Raw genomic sequence first — 23,068 nt, 5'->3', positions numbered from 1 at the left:
TTCTCGTCAAAGTTTCTCTTGATATCCCTTCGCTTGTAGAAGGTCTGCAGGTCTTCTCTGTGAAGCACCCTGCAGTAGTTCTCCTATCATGTTTCCGTTCCATCTACCTTGGTATCATGGTTCCCTCTTCTTGATATCCTGACGAAATCTTTTTCCTTGCTTTTTGCTAACAGCACAAAGGTTTTTTTAGGAAAGTAGTTCAAATGGGAATGTAAAGAAAGTAACTTCAAATTCATCAGACAACCCAAGGCTTTGAAACGTTTCAGCATGTTTTCCCAAATGGACTTATAGAGGTAGTTTGCTACTTTTACATTAATGGCCTATCCTTAGGATAAGTCATCAATATTTGATCGTCCGGGGTCTGACACTCCACACCCTGCCAATCAGCTCTTGTTGGTGCTGCTGGCGACAGCAGGTAGCCAGAACTGCTCAGATCCAAAGCTGCCCTGTCTTCTGATTGCGGCTGTTGCCGGGTGCTGCACAACCACTCCCTATTGATTTGAATGGGAGGCAAATGTGCAGGACCCAATCGCGGCCTTTAAAGGTTGAAGGGGCAACTCTACAACTGAGCATTTCCAGCTGCTTGCTGCCACTGCTGTCAGCACCAGGAGCAGTTGATCGGCAGAGGTGCTGGGTGTCGGGACCCAGGCTGATCAGACATTGCTGACCTATCCTAAGGATAGGCCATCAATGTATAAGTAGTGGACAACCTCTTTAAATTGTGAATCTTTGTTATTATCTATGGACACCACCACACCCTTTGATCTTTGGAAGCTGCGTCAAGAAAATATTCTCTACCTACAGCATCCAATTGCAGCATAGTCTTCATTAATTTTTAAATAATCTAATGGCACCAAAATTATGAACCAAAGGTGACACAAAGGGGTCATGGTATTGTGCAAGAAAAAGCCTATGGAGTCATTGTTTGTGGAAAAATTGTACATGATGGAATTTTTTTTATATTTTTTACTGAGTTCAGTATATAAAAATCATCTCTTACTTTTTAAGCAGTTTTACCCTTGCAGACCTGCGTTATCTGTCTTTGAGTATTTCTAGGAAATAAAATCCGCTCTATCTGTTCACATTTACGACAAATATAATTTTCTCTATTCCTCTTATTGTTTTTACATTTTAGGCATATAATAAACTTTAAGACATAAAATGGATAAAACAATGTGAATTATTTAATCAAATCTGCGTGGAGTTTTTATAAATATTTGTCGATTTGACTCTGTCAATTTCCTTACATCTATTTAATTTCTAATGGAACCTGTTTGTTCTTATTAATAATGACATTTCAGAGTATCTACATACCTGACAAAAGAGTGTTGTGTTTTGGAGGGCGTAAGATATTGTGATATAACTATGGAATTAATTCTGGATCTCTCTGTATTGCTTGATTGATTTTTTCCAGGCATGTTTCAAGTTTTCATCTATAAGGCTGAGGCCACACGGGGATTACTGCGAGTCCTCGCATGACACTCGGCACACGTTCGCAGCACAGCGGGAGTCGAGTGTCATGCAACTGTGGTTCGATTGTGCGATCAGACCACAGTTGCGGAGGGGGGGCAGTGCTGCAAAGGGGAGGGCCGGGGCTGTGGAGGAGAGGGAGGGATTTATCTCCCTCTCTCCTCCGTTGACATCTGATGCGAGAATTGCACTGCTCTCGCGTTACACTGGTGTAACATGAGAGCAGTGCAATGTTTTTCTCGCCCTATAGACTTGCATGGGTGCAAGGATCGCATTCCACACGCATGCTGCGTGTTTTTTTGGTCCGATTAGGGCTGAGAAAATAATCACTCATGGGTGCTGCCTCATAAACTAATATTGGTCTGAATGGAATACGATTTTTTTATCGTATTACACTTGCACCGTTTTTCTCACCGCGTGTCCTAGCTCTAACAGCGCTGCTGATCGGTAGGCTTCAGGTCCTGAGACCCCAATCAGTGGAAATACTGCTTTGAAAACTCCTGTCTAAAAACTCAATATATGGCTCCTTAGACAGGTCTGTGATCTTATAGACATACTTATAGACATACCATTTTTATCTGTTTTGTTTTTAAAGCATTCATTAGATGGTAAAAATGACCGGGCAATGTGATTCACCAGGTCAGTACAATGAGGGTATGTTCCTATGATCAGTGATTGTTGAGTTATGATGCTGCAGAATTTGTACAACTTAGTGTACTTGCGGGGTTTTTTTTCATTGCGTTTTACGTTTTGTTTTTTGTCTCTGTTTTGTGTGTCATGCTATAAATAAAGCTGCTTTGTTTTTGAAACTGGCTGCTACATTTTATAGTTGTGGTTGGTTCTCAGACAGTTTTAATCTTTGTTTGAACCAATTCATGAGAGTCAATAGTTTATGGCTGTTTTGTTGTGAAACATATATACTTTTGGATAAGAACTAATCCATCCCCCATTATTCTGTGGTGTTAATAAATATGTGTGCCTTGTCAAGTGAAACCAGACAAGACATGCACACTGACAGATGCTGACTGTGCGTCCTTGTTCTGTGATTGATTGATAAGCCTGATTTGGTCAAAATTGGCAAACGTTTGAGACGATTTGAGTTTCTCTAAAAGCGTTCTCTAAAGAGAGGTTTCCACGACACCTTATATAAAGCCTTCTAGAATACTGTGTGTAAGGCTATGTGCACACGCTGCGTTTTTTTGACGCAGCGTTTTTGTGCGTTTTTGGCCGCTAAAAACGCACAGAAACGCACCTGCGTCGAAAAAACGCGGCAAAAACGCACGCGTTTTGCCGCGATTTGGTGCGTTTTTTTGCTGCGTTTTGCTGCGTTTTTGCTCACTGCGTCCTTATGCGTTTTTTATCAGTGAACAAAAAAAAAAAGGTCTGATGTCATTTCCTTCAATGTGTTCTTCATTCTCCACTTGTGTATGCAGAAGAGCAGACAGCTGCAGAACTACAAGGCTCAGCATCCTCGATCCAATAGTGTATGCAGGAGAGCAGACAGCAGCTGTCGAACTACAAGGCTCAGCATCCTCCATCCAATAGTGTATGCAGGAGAGCAGACAGCAGCTGTCGAACTACAAGGCTCAGCATCCTCCTTCCAGGACTGTATGCAGGATTTCTTTGCCCCCCCCTCCAAAAAAAAAAATGACGTGGGCTTCGCCATATTTTTGTATGCTAGCCGGGTACAGCAGGCAGGTACGGGCTGCCCCCAACCCCCAGCTGCCTATTTGTACCCGGCTGGGAACCAAAAATATAGGGAAGCCCTTTTTTTTTAAATTATTTCATGAATTTCATGAAATAATTTAAAAAAAAAATGACGTAGGCTTCGCCCCATTTTTGAGTCCAGCCGGGTACAACTAGGCAGCTGGGGATTGGAATCCACAGTGCAGGGTGCCCATGCTTTCTGGGCACCCCCGCTGTGAATTGCAGTCCCGCAGCCACCCCAGAAAATGGCGCTTTCATAGAAGCGCCATCTTCTGGCGCTGTATCCAACTCTTCCGGCTGCCCTGGTGACGGGTGGCTCGCTGGGTAATATAATGGGGTTAGGGCTAGCTGTATATTATCAGCTAGCCCTAAGCCCGAAATTCATGGTGTCACGCCAATATTAGACATGGCCACCATGAATTTCTAGTAAAGATAAAAAAAAAACACAACACACAGAAAAATATTTTTATTAGAAATAAAACACAACACAATTAGTGACTCCATCTTTATTGAAATAAACCCCCCTCCGCAGTAATCCTGGGTTAGGGTCCCGCGCCGTCCAATCAGGATCCAATATCATCTGATCGGTTTGCTGGAAGGCAAAGCGATCAGATGATGTGTCAGGATCAAGTGCCTGAATCCCATCACACATCAGCTGATTGCATAAACGCCGATTATACAATCAGCTGATGCATCAGTGCAAAAAAAAAAAAAAATAATAATACTCACTTATGTGCTGATTACCGATTACCGGCAGCTCCTGCAGCGATGGGGCGGGAGTCTGATCCCGTCCGATCGCTGCAGCAGCTGCCGGTAGGATGAAGTCTCCTGACGCATCCGCTGATACCGGCCGGGCGCCCGCGTCAGCCCGAGACTCGATCAGCTGATGCGTCAGGTGACTGCATCAGGTGATCCATCCCCAGGTCCTGTAAGCAAGGTCCTGCATCCATCGGAGCTTTCCCGGCCGTCTGCACACAGCCGGAGCGGGGGTGGCGATACCGTGAGAGGAGATGGGAGCAGGCATGGCACCGGGAGGCTGCACACAGGTGAGTATAACTTTTTTTTTTTTCTACTGTTAACTTTTGTTTTCGCAGCCGCTTCCACCTCCTGCCTGTACATGGCGCCGCACGGCAGCATACATGCACAGGACGGGAGGTGGAAGCGGTGGTGACGGTACCGGGAGGATTCACGCTTCTGTATATACTGACAGAAGGAATCCTCTTCCTGTACACGTCACTTTACTACCCACCTCCTGCGTTTATAGCTGCGTTTTTGGTCTTAGAAACGCACCAAAACGCAGCTATTTGCATTTCTCATTGCGTCTTTCAACATCCCATTGAACTCAATGGATGAAAAGCGCAGTGAAAAACGCGGGAATAATTGACATGCTGCGTTTTTGTGGTCACCACAAAAACGCAGCTGAAAAAAAACGCTGTGTGGGGACAGCAAAAATGAAAACTCATAGACTTTGCTGGGGAAGCAAAGTCATGCAGTTTTGAGGCCAAAAACGCACCCGAAAAACGCGCAAAAACGCCGAGAAAAACGCACCGTGTGCACATAGCCTAAGTGCCCAGGCCGCGTTGTATAATGTAAAAATGAGCTTTTATTATACTCACCTGTGGGGCAGTCTGGTCCGATGGGTGTCGGTAGTCTCAGTCTGGCGCCTCCTCTATTCCTTCCATTGCCACCCTCCATCTTGCTTCATGTGGATGACACTTCTTATGTCATCTATGCAGGAGTCAGCCACTGTGCTCCTGCACACATGCATTTCTCTCTGCCCTGCTAAGGACAGAGCAAAGTATTGTAGTGCTTGTGCCTACACAGTACAATACTGTTGAGTATAATAAAAGCTGGGTTTTTTTATGTTCTACAGATCGGCCTAGGCACTTGTAGATACAACATTCTAGAATACTATATATAAGTGCATCTCAATAAATTAGAATATCCTCAAAAAGTTAATTTATTTCAGTAATTCAATACAAAAAGGCAAATGCATTTATTATATAGAGTCATTACAAACAAAGTTATCTATTTCAAGTGTTTATTTCTGTTACTGTTGATAATTATGGCTTACAGCCAATAAAAACTCAAAAGTCATAATCTCAGAAAATTAGAATAATAACCACAAAACACTTGAAAAGGTTTCTTAAGCATTTACAATGGTCCCTTAGTTTGGTTTACTAGGCTACACAATAATGGGGAAGACTGCTGACTTGACAGATGTCCAGAAGGCAGTCATTGACACACTCCACAAGGAGGGTAAGCCACAAAAGGTCATTGCTAAAGAAGCTGGCTTTTCACAGAGTGCTGTAACCAAGAATATTAATGGAAGGTTGAGTAGAATGAAAAAATCTGGTAGAAAAAGGTGCACAAGCAACCGGTATAACCGCAACCTTCATAGGACTGTTAAGAAAAGGCCATTCAAAAATTTGGGGGAGATTCACAAGGAGTGGACTGCTGCTGGAGTCAGTACTTCAAGAGCCACCACACACAGATATATCCAGGACATGGGCTACATCTGTCGCATTTCTAGTGTCAAGCCACTCATGATCAATAGACAACACCAGAAGCGTATTACCTGGGCAAGGAGAAAAAGAACTGGACTGTTGCTCAGTGGTCCAAGGTGTTGTTTTCAGATGAAAGTAAATTTTGCATTTCATTTGGAAATAAAGGTCCCAGAATCTGGAGGAACAGTGGAGAGGCCACAATCCAAGCTGCTTGAGGTCTAGTGTGAAGTCTCCACAATCAGTGATGGTTTGGGGAGCCATGTCATCTGCTGGTGTAGGTCCACTGTGTTTTATCAAGACCAAAATCAGCACAGCCGTCCACCAGGAAATTTTAGAGCACTTCATGCTTCCCTCTGCTGACAAGCTTTTTGGAGATGGAAATTTCATTTTCCAGCAGGACTTGTCACCAGCCCACACTGACCAAAACTACCAATAGCTGATTTAATAGCCACAGTATCACTGTGCTTGATTGGTCAGCAAACTCGCCTCACCTAAACTCCATAGAGAATCTATGAAGTATTATCAAAAGGAAGATGAGAGACACCAGACCCAACAATGCAGATGAGCTGAAGGCTGCTATCAAAGCAACCTGGGCTTCCGTAACACCTCAGCAGTGACACAGGCTGATCGCTTTTATGCCACACCGCATTGATGCAGTAATTCATGCAAAAGGAGCCCTGACCAAGTATTGAGGCATTTACTGTACAGACTTTTCAGTAGTTTAAAATCATTTTTCACTTGGTCTTATATAATATTCTAATTTTCTGAGATAATGACTTTTGGGTTTTCATTGGCTGTAAGCCATAATCATCAACATTAGCAGAAATAAACACTTGAAATAGATCACTCTGTTTGTAATGACTCTATATAATATATGTGTTTAACGTTTTGTATGGAATTAATGAAATAAATTAACTTTTTGATGATATTCTAATTTATAGGTTCCAACTTTTGTGATAAGTTCCCTTTAAAAAGTAATAAGTACCACACAATGGTACCAATGAAAACTACATCTTGGCTTAAAAAAGATAAGCCCTCACACAGCTCTGTTGATGGAAAAACATAAAACAGATGGCTTTCAGAACATGGCACACAGAAAGAAGTGATTCTTTTTCTGTGTATTTATTAGGTGAAAATAATAAAAGAATAAAAATTTGGTATTGCCATAACCGTACCCACCCACAGAATGAAGATAACACACTAATTGTGCAGCACGTTAAATAGTGTAACATGTGAAAAAAAACAATGGCAGACTCAAACTTCACCTTCAAATTATCTGCTGCTCCTAAAGGTTCACATACTTTTGCCACTCACAGACATGCAATATTGGATACTTTTCTTCAATAAAAAAAGCTAATGTTTTTACTCCTTTGTTACATCTGGTCCTCTTTACGTTTAGGATTTATGTGAAAATCTGATGTAGTTTTAGGTCAAAGTTATGCCGAAAATGTTGTAGGGTTCATAAACTTCAGTGTCGGCAATGTAGACCTAGCATCCAGCGCGATAGGCATAACTCAGATATTCAAAGATGGATTAAAAGCCTCTCAGGATCCAATATTTATTAGATTAAATAAATCTCAGGCTTAGGTCTTTAGCTGACGAGCGTCGTATCATACAGTGAACATATCCTAAAGCCAGACTTTTACTCACACATAAAAGCCCTTGATGTTTTTGCTGTTGGTGTGGATGAATGGGTTAGTGGTTAATGTGGTGGTCTTGAATACACATCTTTGTGGGTTTGTTCTTAACCACTTAGCCTCTGTATGACATTGGGCAAATCTATTTTCCTCTCCTTTCCTTGGCTTATCCCCCTGCACTGGGGAATTAAAACATGTTTTTATAACACCTTATGGGATTTTACTGTACAGAGTGAAATGAGTAGTTTACTTCCCATCCAGCAGCTGTGGACCCTTCATGAATACTCGGTGAACCCTGCCAATATATTATCTAGTAAATCTCACTATATTTACTATGTGTCAGGTGCAATATTGCATTAGTGCATCAAAAATGGCTAAAGGTCCATTTATACTACGTAATGAGCAGCGTGAAAATCGGAGCAAGTGGGATGCGATAAAACATCGCATTCCACTCGGACCAATATTAGCCTATGTGTCAGCAATTATTTTCTCAACCCTAATTGGACCGAGAAAACAATCGCAGCATGCTGCGGGTGTAATGCGATCCAGGATTCTCTCGCACCCATTCAAGTCTACGGGGCAAGAGAAAAATAGCACTGCAATAGCAGTACACCGGTGCACCGTGAGTGCAGGGTGAGAATGGCAATAGCCGGCTATGGAGGAGACAAGGAGATAAATCCCTCCCTGCCCTCCTCAGTGCCGCCCCCCCCCCCCCCCCCGCAGCTGAGGTCCGATTGCATGATCAGACCTCAGTCGCAATGACACTCACATGACACTCGGCTCCTGCTGCGCTGCCAGCATAAGTTGAGTGTCATATGAGGATCGCAGTAGATCCCCGTGTGGCCCCAGCCTTAAATGACCACTAGCCAACAAGTTTACTAGTCAATGGTTGTTTAACTTTTTCTCTACATTGGACATGCTGGTAAGTCACATTTGCTGAGGTATTACTGGTAACAGATGTATCGGTACTTCCAGCAGATTGTGTGGGTACAGGTGCATGTGTCCTTCACAATCATTTTGGCAGCTTGGCCTAACTGTTCCTGGCCGTTAAATTGTCTGGATGTAGCAATAAATAGAGGTTGTGACATTTTGAAGGTTGTGAGATGGAGGAACTACAGTGCTTGCGAAAGTATTCAGATAACTTGAATTTTTCAACCTTTTCCCACGTTTCAGGCTTCAAACGTAAAGATAAAAATTTTAAATTTTATGGTGAAGAATCAACAAGTGGGACACAATTGTGAAGGTGAACGAAATTTATTGCTTATTTTAAACTTTTATAAAAAATAATAAACTGTATATTGGGTCGTGCAATATTATTCGTCCCCTTTAAGTTAATACTTTGTAGCGTCACCTTTTACTGTGATTACAGCTGCAAGTCGCTTGGGGTATGTCTCTATCAGTTTTGCACATCGAGAGACTGAAATTCTTGACCATTATTGCTTTGCATACAGCTCGAACTGAGTGAGGTTGGACGGAGAGCGTTTGTGAACTGCAGTTTTCAGCTCTTTCCACAGATTCTCGATTGGATTCTGGTCTGGACTTTGACTTGGCAATTCTAATACCTGGATACATTTATTTGTGAACCATTCCATAATAGATTTTGCTTTATGTTTGGGATCACTGTCTTGTTGGAAGACAAATCTCCGTCCCAGTCTTAGGTCTTTTGCAGACTCCCAACAGGTTTTCTTCAAGAATGGTCCTGTATTTAGCTCCATCCATCTTCCCATCAATTTTAAATATCTTCCCTGTCCCTGCTGAAGAAAAGCAGGCCCAAAAGATGATGCTGCCACCACCATGTTTGACATTGGGGATGGTGTGTTCAGGGTGATGAGCTGTGTTGCTTTTACGCGAAACATATCGTTTGGCATTGTGCCCAAAAAGTTCGATTTTGATTTCATCTAACAAGAGCACCTTATTCCATATATTTGGTGTCTCCTAGGTGGCTTGTGGCAAACTGTAAACAACACTTTTTATGGATATCTTTGAGAAATGGCTTTCTTCTTGCCACTCTTCCATAAAGGCCAGATTTGTGCAGTGTACGACTGATTGTTGTCCTATGGACAGACTCTCCCACCTCAGCTGTAGATCTCTGCAGTTCATCCAGAGTGATCATGGGCCTTTTGGCTGCATCTCTGATCAGTCTTCTCCTTGTTTGAGATTAAATCTTTGAGGGCCGGCCGGGTCTTTGTAGATATGCAGTGGCATGATACTCCTTTCATTTCAATATGATCACTTGCACAGTGCTTTTTGGGATTTTTAAAGTTTTTTAAATCTTTTTGTAACCAAATCTGGATTTAAACGTCTCCACAACAGTATCACGGACCTGCCTGTTCTGTTCCTTGGTCTTCATGATGCTATCTGTGCTTTAAACAGAGCACTGAGACTATCACAGAGCAGGTGCATTTATACGGAGACTTGATTACACACTGGTGGATTATATTTATCATCATCAGTCATTTAGGACAAGATTAGATCATTCAGAGATCCTCAATGAACGTCTGTAGTGAGTTTGCTGCACTGAAAGTAAAGGGGCCGAATAATATTGCACGCCCCAATTTTCAGTTTATTATTTTTTACAAAAGTTTATAATAAGCAATAAATTTCGTTCAACTTCACAATTGTGTCCCACTTGTTGATTCTTCATGATAAAATTTCATTTTTTTATCTTTATGTTTGAAGCCTGAAATGTGGGAAAGGTTGAAAAATTCAGAAATCCCCTCAAGTGAACAAATTTTGGAAATTACACCTCTCTGGGAATTCATCTATGGGAAGTGACGATTTAGTCTTTGGTAAACACCTATGGTGTAAAACACAGTAAATGTTGCAGAATTAAAACAATTGAAATAAGTCCTTGTTGTACCCAGTACATTGTAGTGTTCCTACATAGTGCCAAGCTCGTGCTTCTGGAATCCTGCACTGGGGCTCAGAAAGGAGGGGGCATTTGGATTTTGGAGTGCAGCTTTTTCTGGATTTCTTTTTTGAGAAGGGGAGCCATAGTGTTTTCCCAGAGCCTTTGTGTTACCAGTAACGTGGAAGTGCCCTATATTTTCATTAACATATGACGTACTTGAGTCATGACTTGTGTGGGTTTTTTTTTTTGTTGGATTGAATGCTATTTGGTGGCTATTTGGGTACAGAACATTTTGGATCAGTTCCCATGTATCCGGTGCTCTGTGCTGAGCACTTACATTGGAATTTCCATCTACATCTCTGAAATACGTGATTCAGGTGAAACCCCTATGGGATCCATTTACTATACTGAGGTAGCAGAGTTAAGGTCCAGTCACACTAAGCAACTTACCAGCGATCCCAACAACGATAGGGATCGCTGGTAAGTTGCTAGGAGGTTGCTGGTGAGATGTCACACTGCGACGCTCTAGCGATCCCACCAGCAACCTGACCTGGCAGGGATCGCTGGAGCGTGGCTACACAAGTTGCTGGTGAGCTCACCAGCAACCAGTGACAAGCCCCCAGCGCCGCGTGGAAGATGCTGCGCTTGGTAACTAAGGTAAATATCGGGTAACCAACCCGATATTTACCTTGGTTACCACCGCACGGAGCTACACGTGCAGAGAGCAGGGAGCAGCGCACACTGAGCGCTGGCTCCCTGCTCTCCTAGTTACAGCACACATGGGGTTAATTTCCCGATGTGTGCTGCAGCTACATGTGCACAGAGCAGGGAGCAGCGCACAATGCTTAGCGCTGGCTCCTTGCTCTCCTAGTTACAGCACACATGGGGTTAATTAACCCGATGTGTGCTGCAGCTAAATGTGCACACAGCAGGAGCCGGCACTGACAGTGAGAGCGGAGGAGGCTGGTATCAAAGGTAAATATCAGGTAACCAAGGACAGGGCTTCTTGGTTACCCGATGTTTACATTGGTTACCAGTGTCCGCAGAAGCCGGCTCCTGCTGCCTGCACATTTAGTTGTTGCTGTCTCGCTGTCACACACAGCGATCTGTGCTTCACAGCGGGACAGTAACAACTAAAAAATGGCCCAGGACATTCAGCAACAACCAACGACCTCACAGCAGGGGCCAGGTTGTTGCTGGATGTCACACACAGCAACATCGCTAGCAACGTCACAAAAGTTGTTCGTTAGCAGCGATGTTGCTAGCGATGTTGCTTAGTGTGACGGGGCCTTTACTCTAGACTCTGTTTGGATTGTGGTCAGTGGTGTTTATCTTTTCAAAAGTAAACCAAATCATTGATGATCACACTTTTGTGCATGTCTAAAAAGACGCATAAAAAGATGGACACCACCACCTCACTACAGGCCAGACAGGAGTTGAAAGTGACTCCCTCTGCCTCATTACAGCGAATTTTCCATTGGAAATTTTGTCTGAATGTCTTTCAGAGATTTTGCACATTGTTCACGGTGTAAAGCGGGCTTTACACGCTGCAACATCGCTAGCATTTTCTGGCGATGTCGAGCGCGATAGCATCCGCCCCCGTCGTACGGCCGATATGTGGTGATCGCTGCCGTAGCGAACATTATCGCTATGGAAGCGTCACACGCACATACCTGCTCTGTGACGTCGCTTTGGCTGGCGAACCACCTCCTTTCTAAGGGGGCGGTTCGTTCGGCGTCACAGCAACGTCACACGGCAGGCGTCCAATAGAAGCGGAGGGGCGGAGATGAGCGGGACGTAACATCCCGCCTACCTCCTTCCTCCCGCATTGCCTGTGGAGGCAGGTAAGGAGATATTCGTCGCTCCTGCGGTGTCACACACAGCGATGTGTGGTGCTGCAGGAACGAGGAACAACATCGCTAATAAGCAGAAAATGATTTTTTGGTCAGGACTACCTCTCCGCAGCAAACGATTTTGACCGCTTTTGTGATCGTTTAAGGTCGCTCATAAGTGTGACACACTGCGATCTCGTTAATGAAGCCGGATGTGCGCCACAAACACCGTGACCCCGACGATAATTCATTAATGATATCGTAGCGTGTAAAGCCCGCTTTAGTGCTCAGCATAGATTGCAGGATAAATATGAGCCGCTCAGATTGAAAGAAGACCAACATCCGCAGATAGTATATTAAAACCTTTGTTTTATTCTTCCAAAAGTTAAAACATAGACACCGTCCGGTCTACGTGTTTCGAACAAAAAACTTTACTACTCATAACACAAACTGAACAAAAGGCATCTAGAATGGTGGTGGGTTTTATTTAAGCTTGCTATTTTTTTTTTCAGTTTTTCTCATGATTAAGAATGTTTTTTGTTTGATGATACGCGTAGACTGGACGGTGTCTATGTTTTAACTTTTGGAAGAATAAAGCAAAGGTTTTAATATACTATATGCAGATGCTGGTCTTCTAATCTGGTTGGCTTCTGTTCAGGAACCGGCCTGATATTTTTCTATGCACTGCACCTGCTGAGATATCCCATCTACTATGGTGAGCTGAACTGGTCTCTTCTTTCTGTGTAAAATACAAGCCGCACCGTACTGTGATCTTTTCAAGGCAGAATAAACAGATCAACAGCAGTTGAAGAATTGGCTTTATTCATTTATTTTGTACACTGTTCACCTTGCGGTAGAAGTGATTATGCACTTTTTTTCCTCTGGTTAGTACGATTACACCAGATCTATATAATTTTTTTAGGTTTGGCTACTATCACATTAAAAACGCTTTTTAACAAAATGAAGTATTTTTGCATGACAATTTTTAAAGCTATAATTTTTTTTAATGTGATAGTGTTTTATTCCACTTTTTTGTCAGCTGTATGATGAAAAAACAGTTTTTGCTACTTTATTTTTACTGTGTTCACTGAAGCGTTTAACTAGTGTGAGAGTTTTATAGATCGGGTTGTTATAGATGTAGCGATACCAAATATGTGTATTTCTTTTTTTTTACACAAATATATTCAATGGAATAATTTTTTTATTCTGATTTTTTTTATATATTTTTTCAAATTTTTTTAGCAAACCTTTTTACTTAGCTCCTATACGGGACATTACCTTTTCCTGCCCTCATCGCAGCTGCACTGTACTGCAATGATCAATCATTGTAGCACAGTGCAGCTGTCAGAGCTGCACTGTCAGAAGCTTCAGTGATCATGCTGCAGGCATGATTCCTGAGGCTTCCCATAGTCGGGTGACCTGAAAGTCATCATGATGACCTCGGGTCACCATGGTGAGGATCGGGCCCTCACAATTACATTGCAGGAGCACCAATCAGAGGGAAGAGGGAGCCCAGTCCCTCTGACAATCCCCTAAATACTGAGGTCAATATCATTAGTGGCATTTAGGGGTTTAAATAGCTAGGGATGGCACATGGACCATCTCTGGCTGTGTGAGCCAGGGCTCAGCTGTTGGGTAAGCGGAGTCCTCTATGGTGATCACACTAGGCACAGCTCCTGGTGCCCCTGTGATCGCCAAGATGTACCTATACGTACAGTGCTATGCAAAAGTTTGAGCACCCCTGGTCAAAATTACTGTTATTGTGAACAGTTAATCAAGTTGAAAATGAAATGATCTTTAAAAGGCAAAAAGTTAAAGATGACACATTTCCTTTATATTTTAGGTAAGAACAAAAAAAAATATTTTCATCATTAACATTTTAAAAACTACAAAAATGAAAATGGGCCAATGCAAAAGTTTGAACACCCTTGGAGATTTGTGTGTTCAGATAACTTTGACTATCATTTCAGACCATAATTAGCCTGTTAGGTTTGTGGCTTGTTCATTATCATAGTTAGGAAAGGGCAGGTGATGCAAATTTCACAGCTTTATAAAAACCCAGCTTCCTCTAACCTTGTGCAAATAAAACAGCAGCCATGGGTTTTTCAAAGCAGCTGCCTAGCACTCTGAAAATCAAAATGGTGAAGGCCCACAAAGCAGAAGAAACTAGAAGAAAATAGCAAAGCGTTTTCAAGTTGCCCTTTCCTCAGTTCGAAAAGTAATTCAGAAATGGCATTTACAGAAACAGTGGAGGTCAGGATAAGGTCTGGAAACCCAAGCAAAATTTCTGTGAGAGCTGCTCGTAGGACTGCTAGAGTGGCAAATCAGAACCTTCACTTCACTGCAAAAGTCCTTCAGGAAGATTTAGCCGACTCTGGAGTTGTGGTACATTGTTCTACTGTTCAGAGACACCTACAGAAAAATGGCCTTCATGGAAGAGTCATCTGAAGAAAACCTCTCCTGCGTCCTAACCATAAAATTTAGCATCAGAAGTATGCAAAATAACATCTAAACAAGACTGATGTATTTTGGAAACAAGTCGTGTTAACTGATGAGGTTAAAATAGAACTCCTTGGCCACAATGATCAAACCAAATGTTTGGGAAAAAAAGGAGACAGAATGTCATGACAAGAACATCTTGCCAACCATTAAGCATGGGGGTGGATTAATCATGATTTGGGTTGTGTTCTATCCAATGGCACTGGGAACATTTCACGGGTAGAGGGAAAAATGGATTCAATTAAAGTTTAACAAATTCTTCAAGCAAACATAACACCATCTGTAAAAAAAGCTGAAGATGAAAAGAGGATGACTTCTACACATGGATAAGGATCCTAAACACAATTCAAAATCCACATTAGCCTATGTCAAAAGGTACAAGCTGAAGGTTTTACAATGGCCCTCACATTTCCCTGATCTGAACATCATTGAAAATCTGTGGCTAGACCGCAAAAGAGCAGTGCATGCAAGAGGACCCAGGAATCTTACAGAACAAGAAGACTTTTCCAAGGAACAAAGCATGAAAATCCCTCAAACAAGAATTGAAAGACTCTTGGCTGGCTACAAAAAACATTTACAAGGTGTGATACGTGCCAAAGGGGGTGCTGCAGGCTACTATCTATGCAGGGTACCCAATATTTAGCATTGGCCAACCTTATTTTTTGTTGTGAATTTAAAAATGTAAAAAATATATATATTTTTTTTTGTCTAAAATGCAGAGGATATGTGTTATCCTTAACTTTATGGCTTTTACAGATAATTTAATCTTCAACTTGCTTAATTGTTCAGAATATCAGTAAACTTCACCAGGGGTGCTCAAACTTTTGCATGCCACTGTATAAGGTCAAGAACTACTTCCCTTCTAGGACGTATAGGTACATACAAGGTTGTGGAAGGGTTAATGTTCAACCCTGCTTAACTGTTCACAATATGGTAACAGTAATTTTGACTGGGGGTATCCAAACTTTTGCATACCACTGTAGGTACTATGTGCTTATGCCTAGTTTATGTTGATTGGTAAAGAGGCTGAGACACAGTAAATATATGCAGACAATATGTCCCCTTCAATAATTATGGGAACTCGAAACCAATGAGTAAATGCAAATGCATCCATTAGCTTCTCTGTATTAGGGCGATCAATAAAACAAAATATAAAACATTATTACTATATTTACTATCAAGGGAACTCTCAATGTGTGCGGAAAGTTGGCTACTAAAATGCTGCTATTTTAATTGTGGGTTCAGGTAGTTACTTTTGAGGTCAGATGATTCAACGCATTTTGTAAAATGTTATATAGTTCACTTTTTCCATCGTTCTCTGATGCTTGTCTTTAACGTTCATGACCGGAACAACACTTTATAAGGCTCTTCGCTGTAATGTTGAACACACACACTATTAGTGGTTTCCTTTGGCTGCTGGCTGGAGGTGTGGGGGCAGGAGCTCATCACGCAATTACGAGTTTTGGAACCAAATGAAAAACAATACTACCACAGCATGCTGGAGCTGGGGGACTTCCTCATCGGGGCCTCTTTAACCCTAGGAATGCTTGTGTAACCAGTCCTGAATGAATTCAATCCTTTTGTGTAGCTAACGCATCCTTTGCCAGCCAGGAGGGATGATGAAGAAGCATGGAAATGAATGTCGTAGGAACACAAAATTCAATTCTCGTATCCATTATTACTTATTCCTTTGCACTGCAATACTGATTAGGTGTAGAAAAGAAATTTCAAAATTGGTCTTGAAAATGAAGAAAAAAAAGAATATTTCTGATATATTTTTTTATTTTCTCTCATACTACTTGTATTCAGCCACTAACACTTTAGTCTGGTTCATTCTTTTTATTTTCCATTTCTATAGTTAGCATATGCTTTAGCATTGTACAATTTGTCACGACTCTCGCCAGTCATGGTCACCACCACTAGGGCTCAAAATCTAACTTCCCTGTCAAATACAATCAAAATATTGTTTTTTTTGTGGAGAGAGGAAACCTAAGCAATACTTGGAGAACATGCAAACTGCATGCAGATGGTTTCCTTGGTTGAGCTTGAAATAGGACTTCAGGGAATTAGCGCTAACCAGCAGACAATGTCTCTGGACATGTATCAAAACTTTACATGACCACAATGAGTTTTTGTCCTTTATATTACATTACCCAGCATGACATTGCTTCCCTGTCACTGGATAGTGCATTATGTGGTACTCACAGAGGACTCTATCTTACTTTTTTTGTTGTCCCCTTACCATTTTACATTAGTTTTCATGAAATCGGCAGCTTCAAACAAGTTTCCTATAAAAAGGTTTTCCGGGATTTTAGAAATGTTGGCCAACAGTAGCAAACATTTTAAAACTCAAATATAACATTTACTTAATAGTTACATTTCCCTGCCACAATCTTGTGCTCTTCCCTGGACCTGCAGGCCACAATGTTGTGTGTACTGAGGAAATCATCTCACCCTTTTTTAAAAGCTGTTATGGTTAATTTTTAGATTATTTTATAAAACTCAATTACCCTCGTAAAGGGGTTTCCACATGAACAAAGTTCACTTTAATCAATAAATCTTGGAATAATAATAATTTTCACAATTGAATATGTTTAAAAAAAATGTCCATGCACTGAGCTAATCTTATATATGTGCCCCTACTATGTACTGTGTAATGGCCGTGTCTGACCGTACAGGGACATGGTCTGATCATACCACAGTTCCTGGGTAGGAGAGAAAGTAATAAAGTATAGAGCCAATACAGCACGGGATCACAAACAATTATTTCTTTAAGGTAAAACATTTTTTAAAAACAGGCAGGGAAATATTTTACCTCACATAAAAGCACAGCAGGGGATCACAGCTGATTCTATCAGTATACTCTCTTTTGTGTTCCTACCCAGCCCAGGAGATGTGGTATGATCAGACCATGTTCCTGTACGGTCATGCACGGCCATTACACAGTGTGTTATCTAAAGGCGGCGTTACACGCTACGATTTATCTGACGATCTCATTAGCGATGTGTCATGCCCAGATCATAGTTACGATTTGCCGAGATCGCACATAGGTCGTTTATTACCGGTCACACGTAACGATCTCAAAAACGACGCAATATATTGTTTGACCAAGGCAGTCGTTTTGATGTTGTTCGTCGTTGGCAGGGTGTCAAACGTACCAATATGTCTGCTGCAATCCAAACGACGAACAATATTTTGAAAATGAACGACGTGTCAACAATCAACGATTTTCAACCTATTTGCGATCGTTCGGAGTCGCTCGTATGTGTCACACGCAACGACGTCGCTAACGATGCCGGATGTGCGTCACGGAAACCGTGACCCCGCCGACATATCGTCAGATAAATCGTAGCGTATAACGCCGCCTTAAGAAGTGTTCTTTTTGGGAGGTTCCACTGAACATTTAAATAGTCTGTGCAGGAGGCAGAAGAGGTCAGAGTGGCTTCTCTCAACAAAAATAACTGCAACTTTTTTTCTTTTCATGGTACATTTGTTTTAGTTTCTGGGGAAAAAAAACAAACAAAAACCAACATATTTCATTACAAATATGAAAAATATTATACACAATTTTATTTTGTTTGCAGTAAAATTACAGCTTCAAGCAGAAGAGAGAGGTGTGGTGTCAATCAAGGGAGTCAGTGCAAACCGATACCTTGCAATGAAAGACGATGGTAGATTAATGGCACTGGTAAGTCCTCATTTTATGATTGATTAATTTATGTTCAGAAAGAAAAGCATGATATGTGGATGGGTAAGAACAAACTTTTAGTATGATTAATAAATGTGCATTTTGGCTACCTAAGTGGCATACTATATTCTCTTACATATTTATGACCACATTACAACATAAACTGTAATATACGGTATAGCTAGTAACATATGTTAAAGGGAACCTGTCACCAGGATTTTCCCCTATAAGCTGCAGCCGCCACCAGTCAGTCAGTATTCAGCATTCTATAATACTGTATATAAGTGCCTAAGCCAATCGGGGTCCGATAGGTGTCGCTGGTCTCGGCCCGACACCTCCCATCTTCCGTCCATCACTGTCCTCCTTCCCAGCTTTATGTGGATGACACATCCTACGTCATCCACACAGAGGCCTCCATTGTGCTCCTGCGCATGGGCACTTTGATCTGCCCTGCTGATGGAAGAGCACAGTACTGTAAAGCACAGACACAATGAAAGGTCAAAGACCGCCCGCTCATGCGCACTACAATACTTTGATCTGCCCTCAGCAGGGCAGAGAGAAGTGCACATACGCAGGAGCACAATGGAGGACGCTGTGCATGATGTAAGACGAGTCATCCACATGGAGCAGGGAAGGAGTAAGGCAATGGAAGGAAGAGAGGGAGGTGCCAGACTGAGACCAGCGAAGGTCCATTGGACTCGATCGCCCCACAGGTGACTATAATAAAGGTGTTTTTTACGTTATACACCATGACCTGAGCACTTATATACATTATTCTAGAATGCTGTATATAAGGGCTCACTGGTAGTATAAGGAAAAAAACTGGTTACAGGTTCCCTTTAATAATATCCAAGAATATCGGCAGTACAAATATGGAGTATATCACCGAGCTTCACATAATGAGCAGAAGTGGTCATAGAGGACATGATTCAGTAATTCCAACAAAGCAAATAAAGTGATCTACAAAACATGGTAAGTTTTCCCAGAGCAAAACTGAGAAGCTGACATTTACCTTTCAGTGCCTACTGCACAATGTCACCTTGTTTCATGGTGAAAAGGCTTCAGGTTTACAACATTCAAGACTATGCATAAGTGTGAATGTTTAATATAATATTAAGGAAGAGAGGGTTATTTGTTATACATTTTAAATATAACATTTTCTGAAGGTAAGCGTATTGTGACTGAGAAGTGGTATTATTTTAAGAACATTATTTGATGGTTTGTGCAGACTGCCTTTTCTTCTATTTTAGATATAGTTCATTTACTCAGAAGTTAGCAGAATTAGTGATGGGTGAATAGTAACTATCCGGGTTCGGACTACTTGTAACGAATCCCAAAGTACTAACTATTCCAGTATTTGCCACTAATAATGAACCTAATACAAGTCAAAGGGGAACCCGAGCATTCTTCTTGAAGATTTCCAAGAAAATGCTTGGGTTCACCATTGACTCGCATTAGGTTCGTTATTCGTGATGAATACTGGAATAGTACTTTGGGATTCATTACAAATAATTTGAACATAAAAAGTTAGTATTTTCTCATTACTAATCAGAATATGTTTCAAATTATTCTTCTGATTGCAATAAAATCCATTGAATTTGGCCAAAAATGGCGTCAATCTCTGGATCTATGCGGGAGTAACATGCAATGTCAGAATAAAATGACTTCACACTGCCACATAGTTCTAATGTGTACCTACTGAAGAAGGTGGAGACACCGGAGGAAAACAATTTGTGCCTGTCACTGTTTGATCTGTGGCTGACACAGGCTGTAATGTGATATATTCTGTAAAGTGCAAACCAGCGGTGCCAGCACACATAAGGAATCGCCAATATAAGAAAATTGTGGATAAATGGATAAAGCAGAACTGCTCACCTGATAGTGTCGTGCTAGGGACAACCTGATGAAGAAGACAGTCCAACTCTGAAATGCGTTACAGTAACTTTAATAAAGGAATCTCTATGGCCTGCAACACACATCCGTCAAACACGTGCGAGTTGGGTCCATTTCCATATATACCAGAGACACGGACAAACGTGCACCAATGTTATTTAATGTTTGAGGACACGTGCGTTTTTCATTCAGGTCCATGTGTCCGTGTGCGTGCTACGTTTGTGTCTCCGTTTTGCATGGAAGCATGTCCATTTTCATCACGGAACACGTACACACGGACCCAATGAAAGTCACTTGGTTTGTTCGCACGCCTAAGTGACACGGACGCATCTCTATATGCTCCGTGTACGTTTTGTGCTTTTTTCATGTGATGTCGGTTGTTTTTTTTTTTCTTCTGTGTCGTTCTCTCCCTCAGTCCGTCGGTCGGTCAGTCTCTCTCTATGTCTGTCGGTCGGTCTCTATCTTATCCATCCCTCTCGCTGTCTGTCGGTCAGTCCCCCCCCCTCTCTCTCATACTTACCGTTCCCCGATCTCCGGCGCGGCGCTGCACAGCTGTTATAAAAGCTCCGGCGGCTTTTACTATTTTGAAAAAGCCGGCCGCTCATTAAACAATCTCGTATTCCCTGCTTTCCCCGCCCACCGGCAAATATGATTGGTTGCAGTGAGACACGCCCACACGCTGAGTGACAGCTGTCTAACTGCAACCAATCACAGCCGCCGGTGGGCGTGTCACTATGGAGCAGAGCAATAAATAAATAAAAAAAAAAAACGGCGTGCGGTCCCCCCAATTTTAATACCAGCCAGCTAAAGCCATACGGCTGCAGGCAGGTATTCTCAGGATGGGTAGCCCCACGTTATGGGGAGCCCCCCCAGCCTAACAATATCAGCCAGCAGCCGCCCAGAATTGCCGCATCCATTTGCTGCGACAGTTCTGGGACTGTACCCAGCTCTACCCGATTTGCCCTGGTGCGTTGGTAATTGGGGTAATAAAAAGTTAATGGCAGCCCATAGCTGCCACTAAATCCTAGATTAATCATGTCAGGCGTCTCCCCGAGATACCTTCCATGAGTAATCTGTAAATTACAGTAAATAAACACACACACACGAAAAATCCTTTATTAGAAATAAAAAACACTAACAAATTCCCTCGTTCACCAATTTATTAAGCCCGAAAAAGCCCTCCATGTCCGACGTAATCCACGGAGGTCCTGCGTCGCTTCCAGCTCTGCTACATGAAGGTGGCAGGAGCTGCAGAAGAACACCGCCGCTCCTGTCAGCTCCACGCAGCAAATGAAGAAAGCCGTGCGATCAGCTGAGCTGTCACTGAGGTTAATCGCGGCCACTGCTGTCGATACAACTGTTTCCAAATGCTATTAACCTGAATATATTGGGTTAAACTTCAGTTTAAGAATATTACAATGCCGTCTGGCCATCTTACTGAAAGCACAGCTGCTGGGAGAAAATTAACTATATTCCTCCTAGGAGCCACTGGCTGACATTGATAGAGAGGTTCCAGAGCAGCTTCAGTCACCACGCAGTGCATAGTGAGTAGCGGCTGTAACCACGCCCCAGCACTTTGAGTGACAGCTCACTCTGCACAGATGCACTGCACCACGAGCTGTCAAAGTGACACGGTATGCTTATAACTGCCACTCACTGTTTACTCAGTGGTGACTTAAGCCACGTTGGTTGTGCTTCTTTGACTGAAAGTTGGTGGCTCCCACGAGGAATAAAGTTCATTATCTCCTAATAGCCACGCTTTCATTAAAACGGATGGACAGCATTGTAACAATATTAACCACTAGATTAACCCCATATCTACAGATTAATAGCGTTTGGGGTCATGACAGTTTTGCTTTAATGCTGAACGTATATCGAAGCTACATTATAAAAATTCTGTCACTACACAAATTTTTTCTGATACAATTGTTGCTAATGCTAATGTCGATCACCAAAGAGGGGATGGGAATTTAAAAACAAATTGTGTTTAACACATGGTGCATAATGGTGGATATGTGACCAGGCAGCTCTTGGCACTCTGATTGTGCTATTTTTGGCAAGTTTATGGAAAAACTAAATTCCTATTAACACCGAATACTTTTATTTAGAAGGAAAGTGTATTGTTATGATAAAAATTAGGTGTCATGGAGATAATTCAGAATTCTGGCCTTGCACAAGCAGAGATGGATCAACTTAATGTACTGGCTTGAAATCTCAGGGGAGATTACTTGAAGGCTTTCCAAGCACTTCCTGTAACTGTTAATGCATTAACGCCGTGACCTGCTGCGTGGGCCATTGCTTGATATTAAAAAACAATTACTGCTAAAAAATTATAATTATGATTTCCTTCAACTAAACATAAAATAGTCATCTAAAAATGTCACCTAAGAACATAAAATTGGGTGATCCGGGACTTGTTGATCTACCATTAGAACAGGAGTCTTTATTTAAGGCACCACTCCAGCGTTTTCTTTCTTCTACCACTGGAGTGGTGCTCTAAATTTAAGTTCCTCACCTTCCGGCATTCTCATTTTTTTTTTGTTTTGCGGCACTCCTATCTTGCAACTCCATCTCGTGCCCGTAACTTCTGATTTGCCGGACGTCAGACGTTACGTCACAATTGCTCAATACAAGTCTATGAGAACTAGAACGAGGCTCTCATAGAGCTGTATTGAGTTGTGACCTCAGGCTCACTCCATGAAACACTGGAGCAGCCGTCAGTTCATAAATCGCCAGAGACTGACTGGAGGCTGTAACAGAAAAATATGACAGATGAGAATCACATAGGGGGAAGGGACTTAGAATTAAAACACCACTCCAGCAGTAAAAAACGCCGGAATGTTGCTTTTACGCTTTCGTCAATCAGCTGTTGTCCCTTTGTAGTTTTACAGACACAACTCTGAAGTGTTGGTAATGACTGTGCTGTATATTACAATCAAGCCCCCTTAGAATGAACAGGTCAAGCCATAATAAGTAGTGATGGA

The 23,068-nt window shown here is 42.0% G+C and overlaps 1 protein-coding gene across 1 annotated transcript in view; it reads left to right on the top strand.

Moving 5' to 3' along the window:
* The window catches only part of FGF2 (fibroblast growth factor 2), a 95,699-nt gene that overhangs the window by 44,667 nt on the left and 27,964 nt on the right, over nt 1–23,068 (top strand). Inside the window, exon 2 of the mRNA XM_075348898.1 lies at nt 18,088–18,191. Within this exon, the coding sequence (XP_075205013.1) occupies nt 18,088–18,191 (104 nt within the window). The remainder of the gene's footprint in view (nt 1–18,087; nt 18,192–23,068) is intronic.

Source organism: Anomaloglossus baeobatrachus, chromosome 1 (assembly GCF_048569485.1).
Source record: "Anomaloglossus baeobatrachus isolate aAnoBae1 chromosome 1, aAnoBae1.hap1, whole genome shotgun sequence".
NCBI lineage: Eukaryota > Metazoa > Chordata > Amphibia > Anura > Aromobatidae > Anomaloglossus > Anomaloglossus baeobatrachus.
Note: the sequence above shows the minus strand (reverse complement) of the source record. Positions and strands in the feature narration are given on the sequence as shown.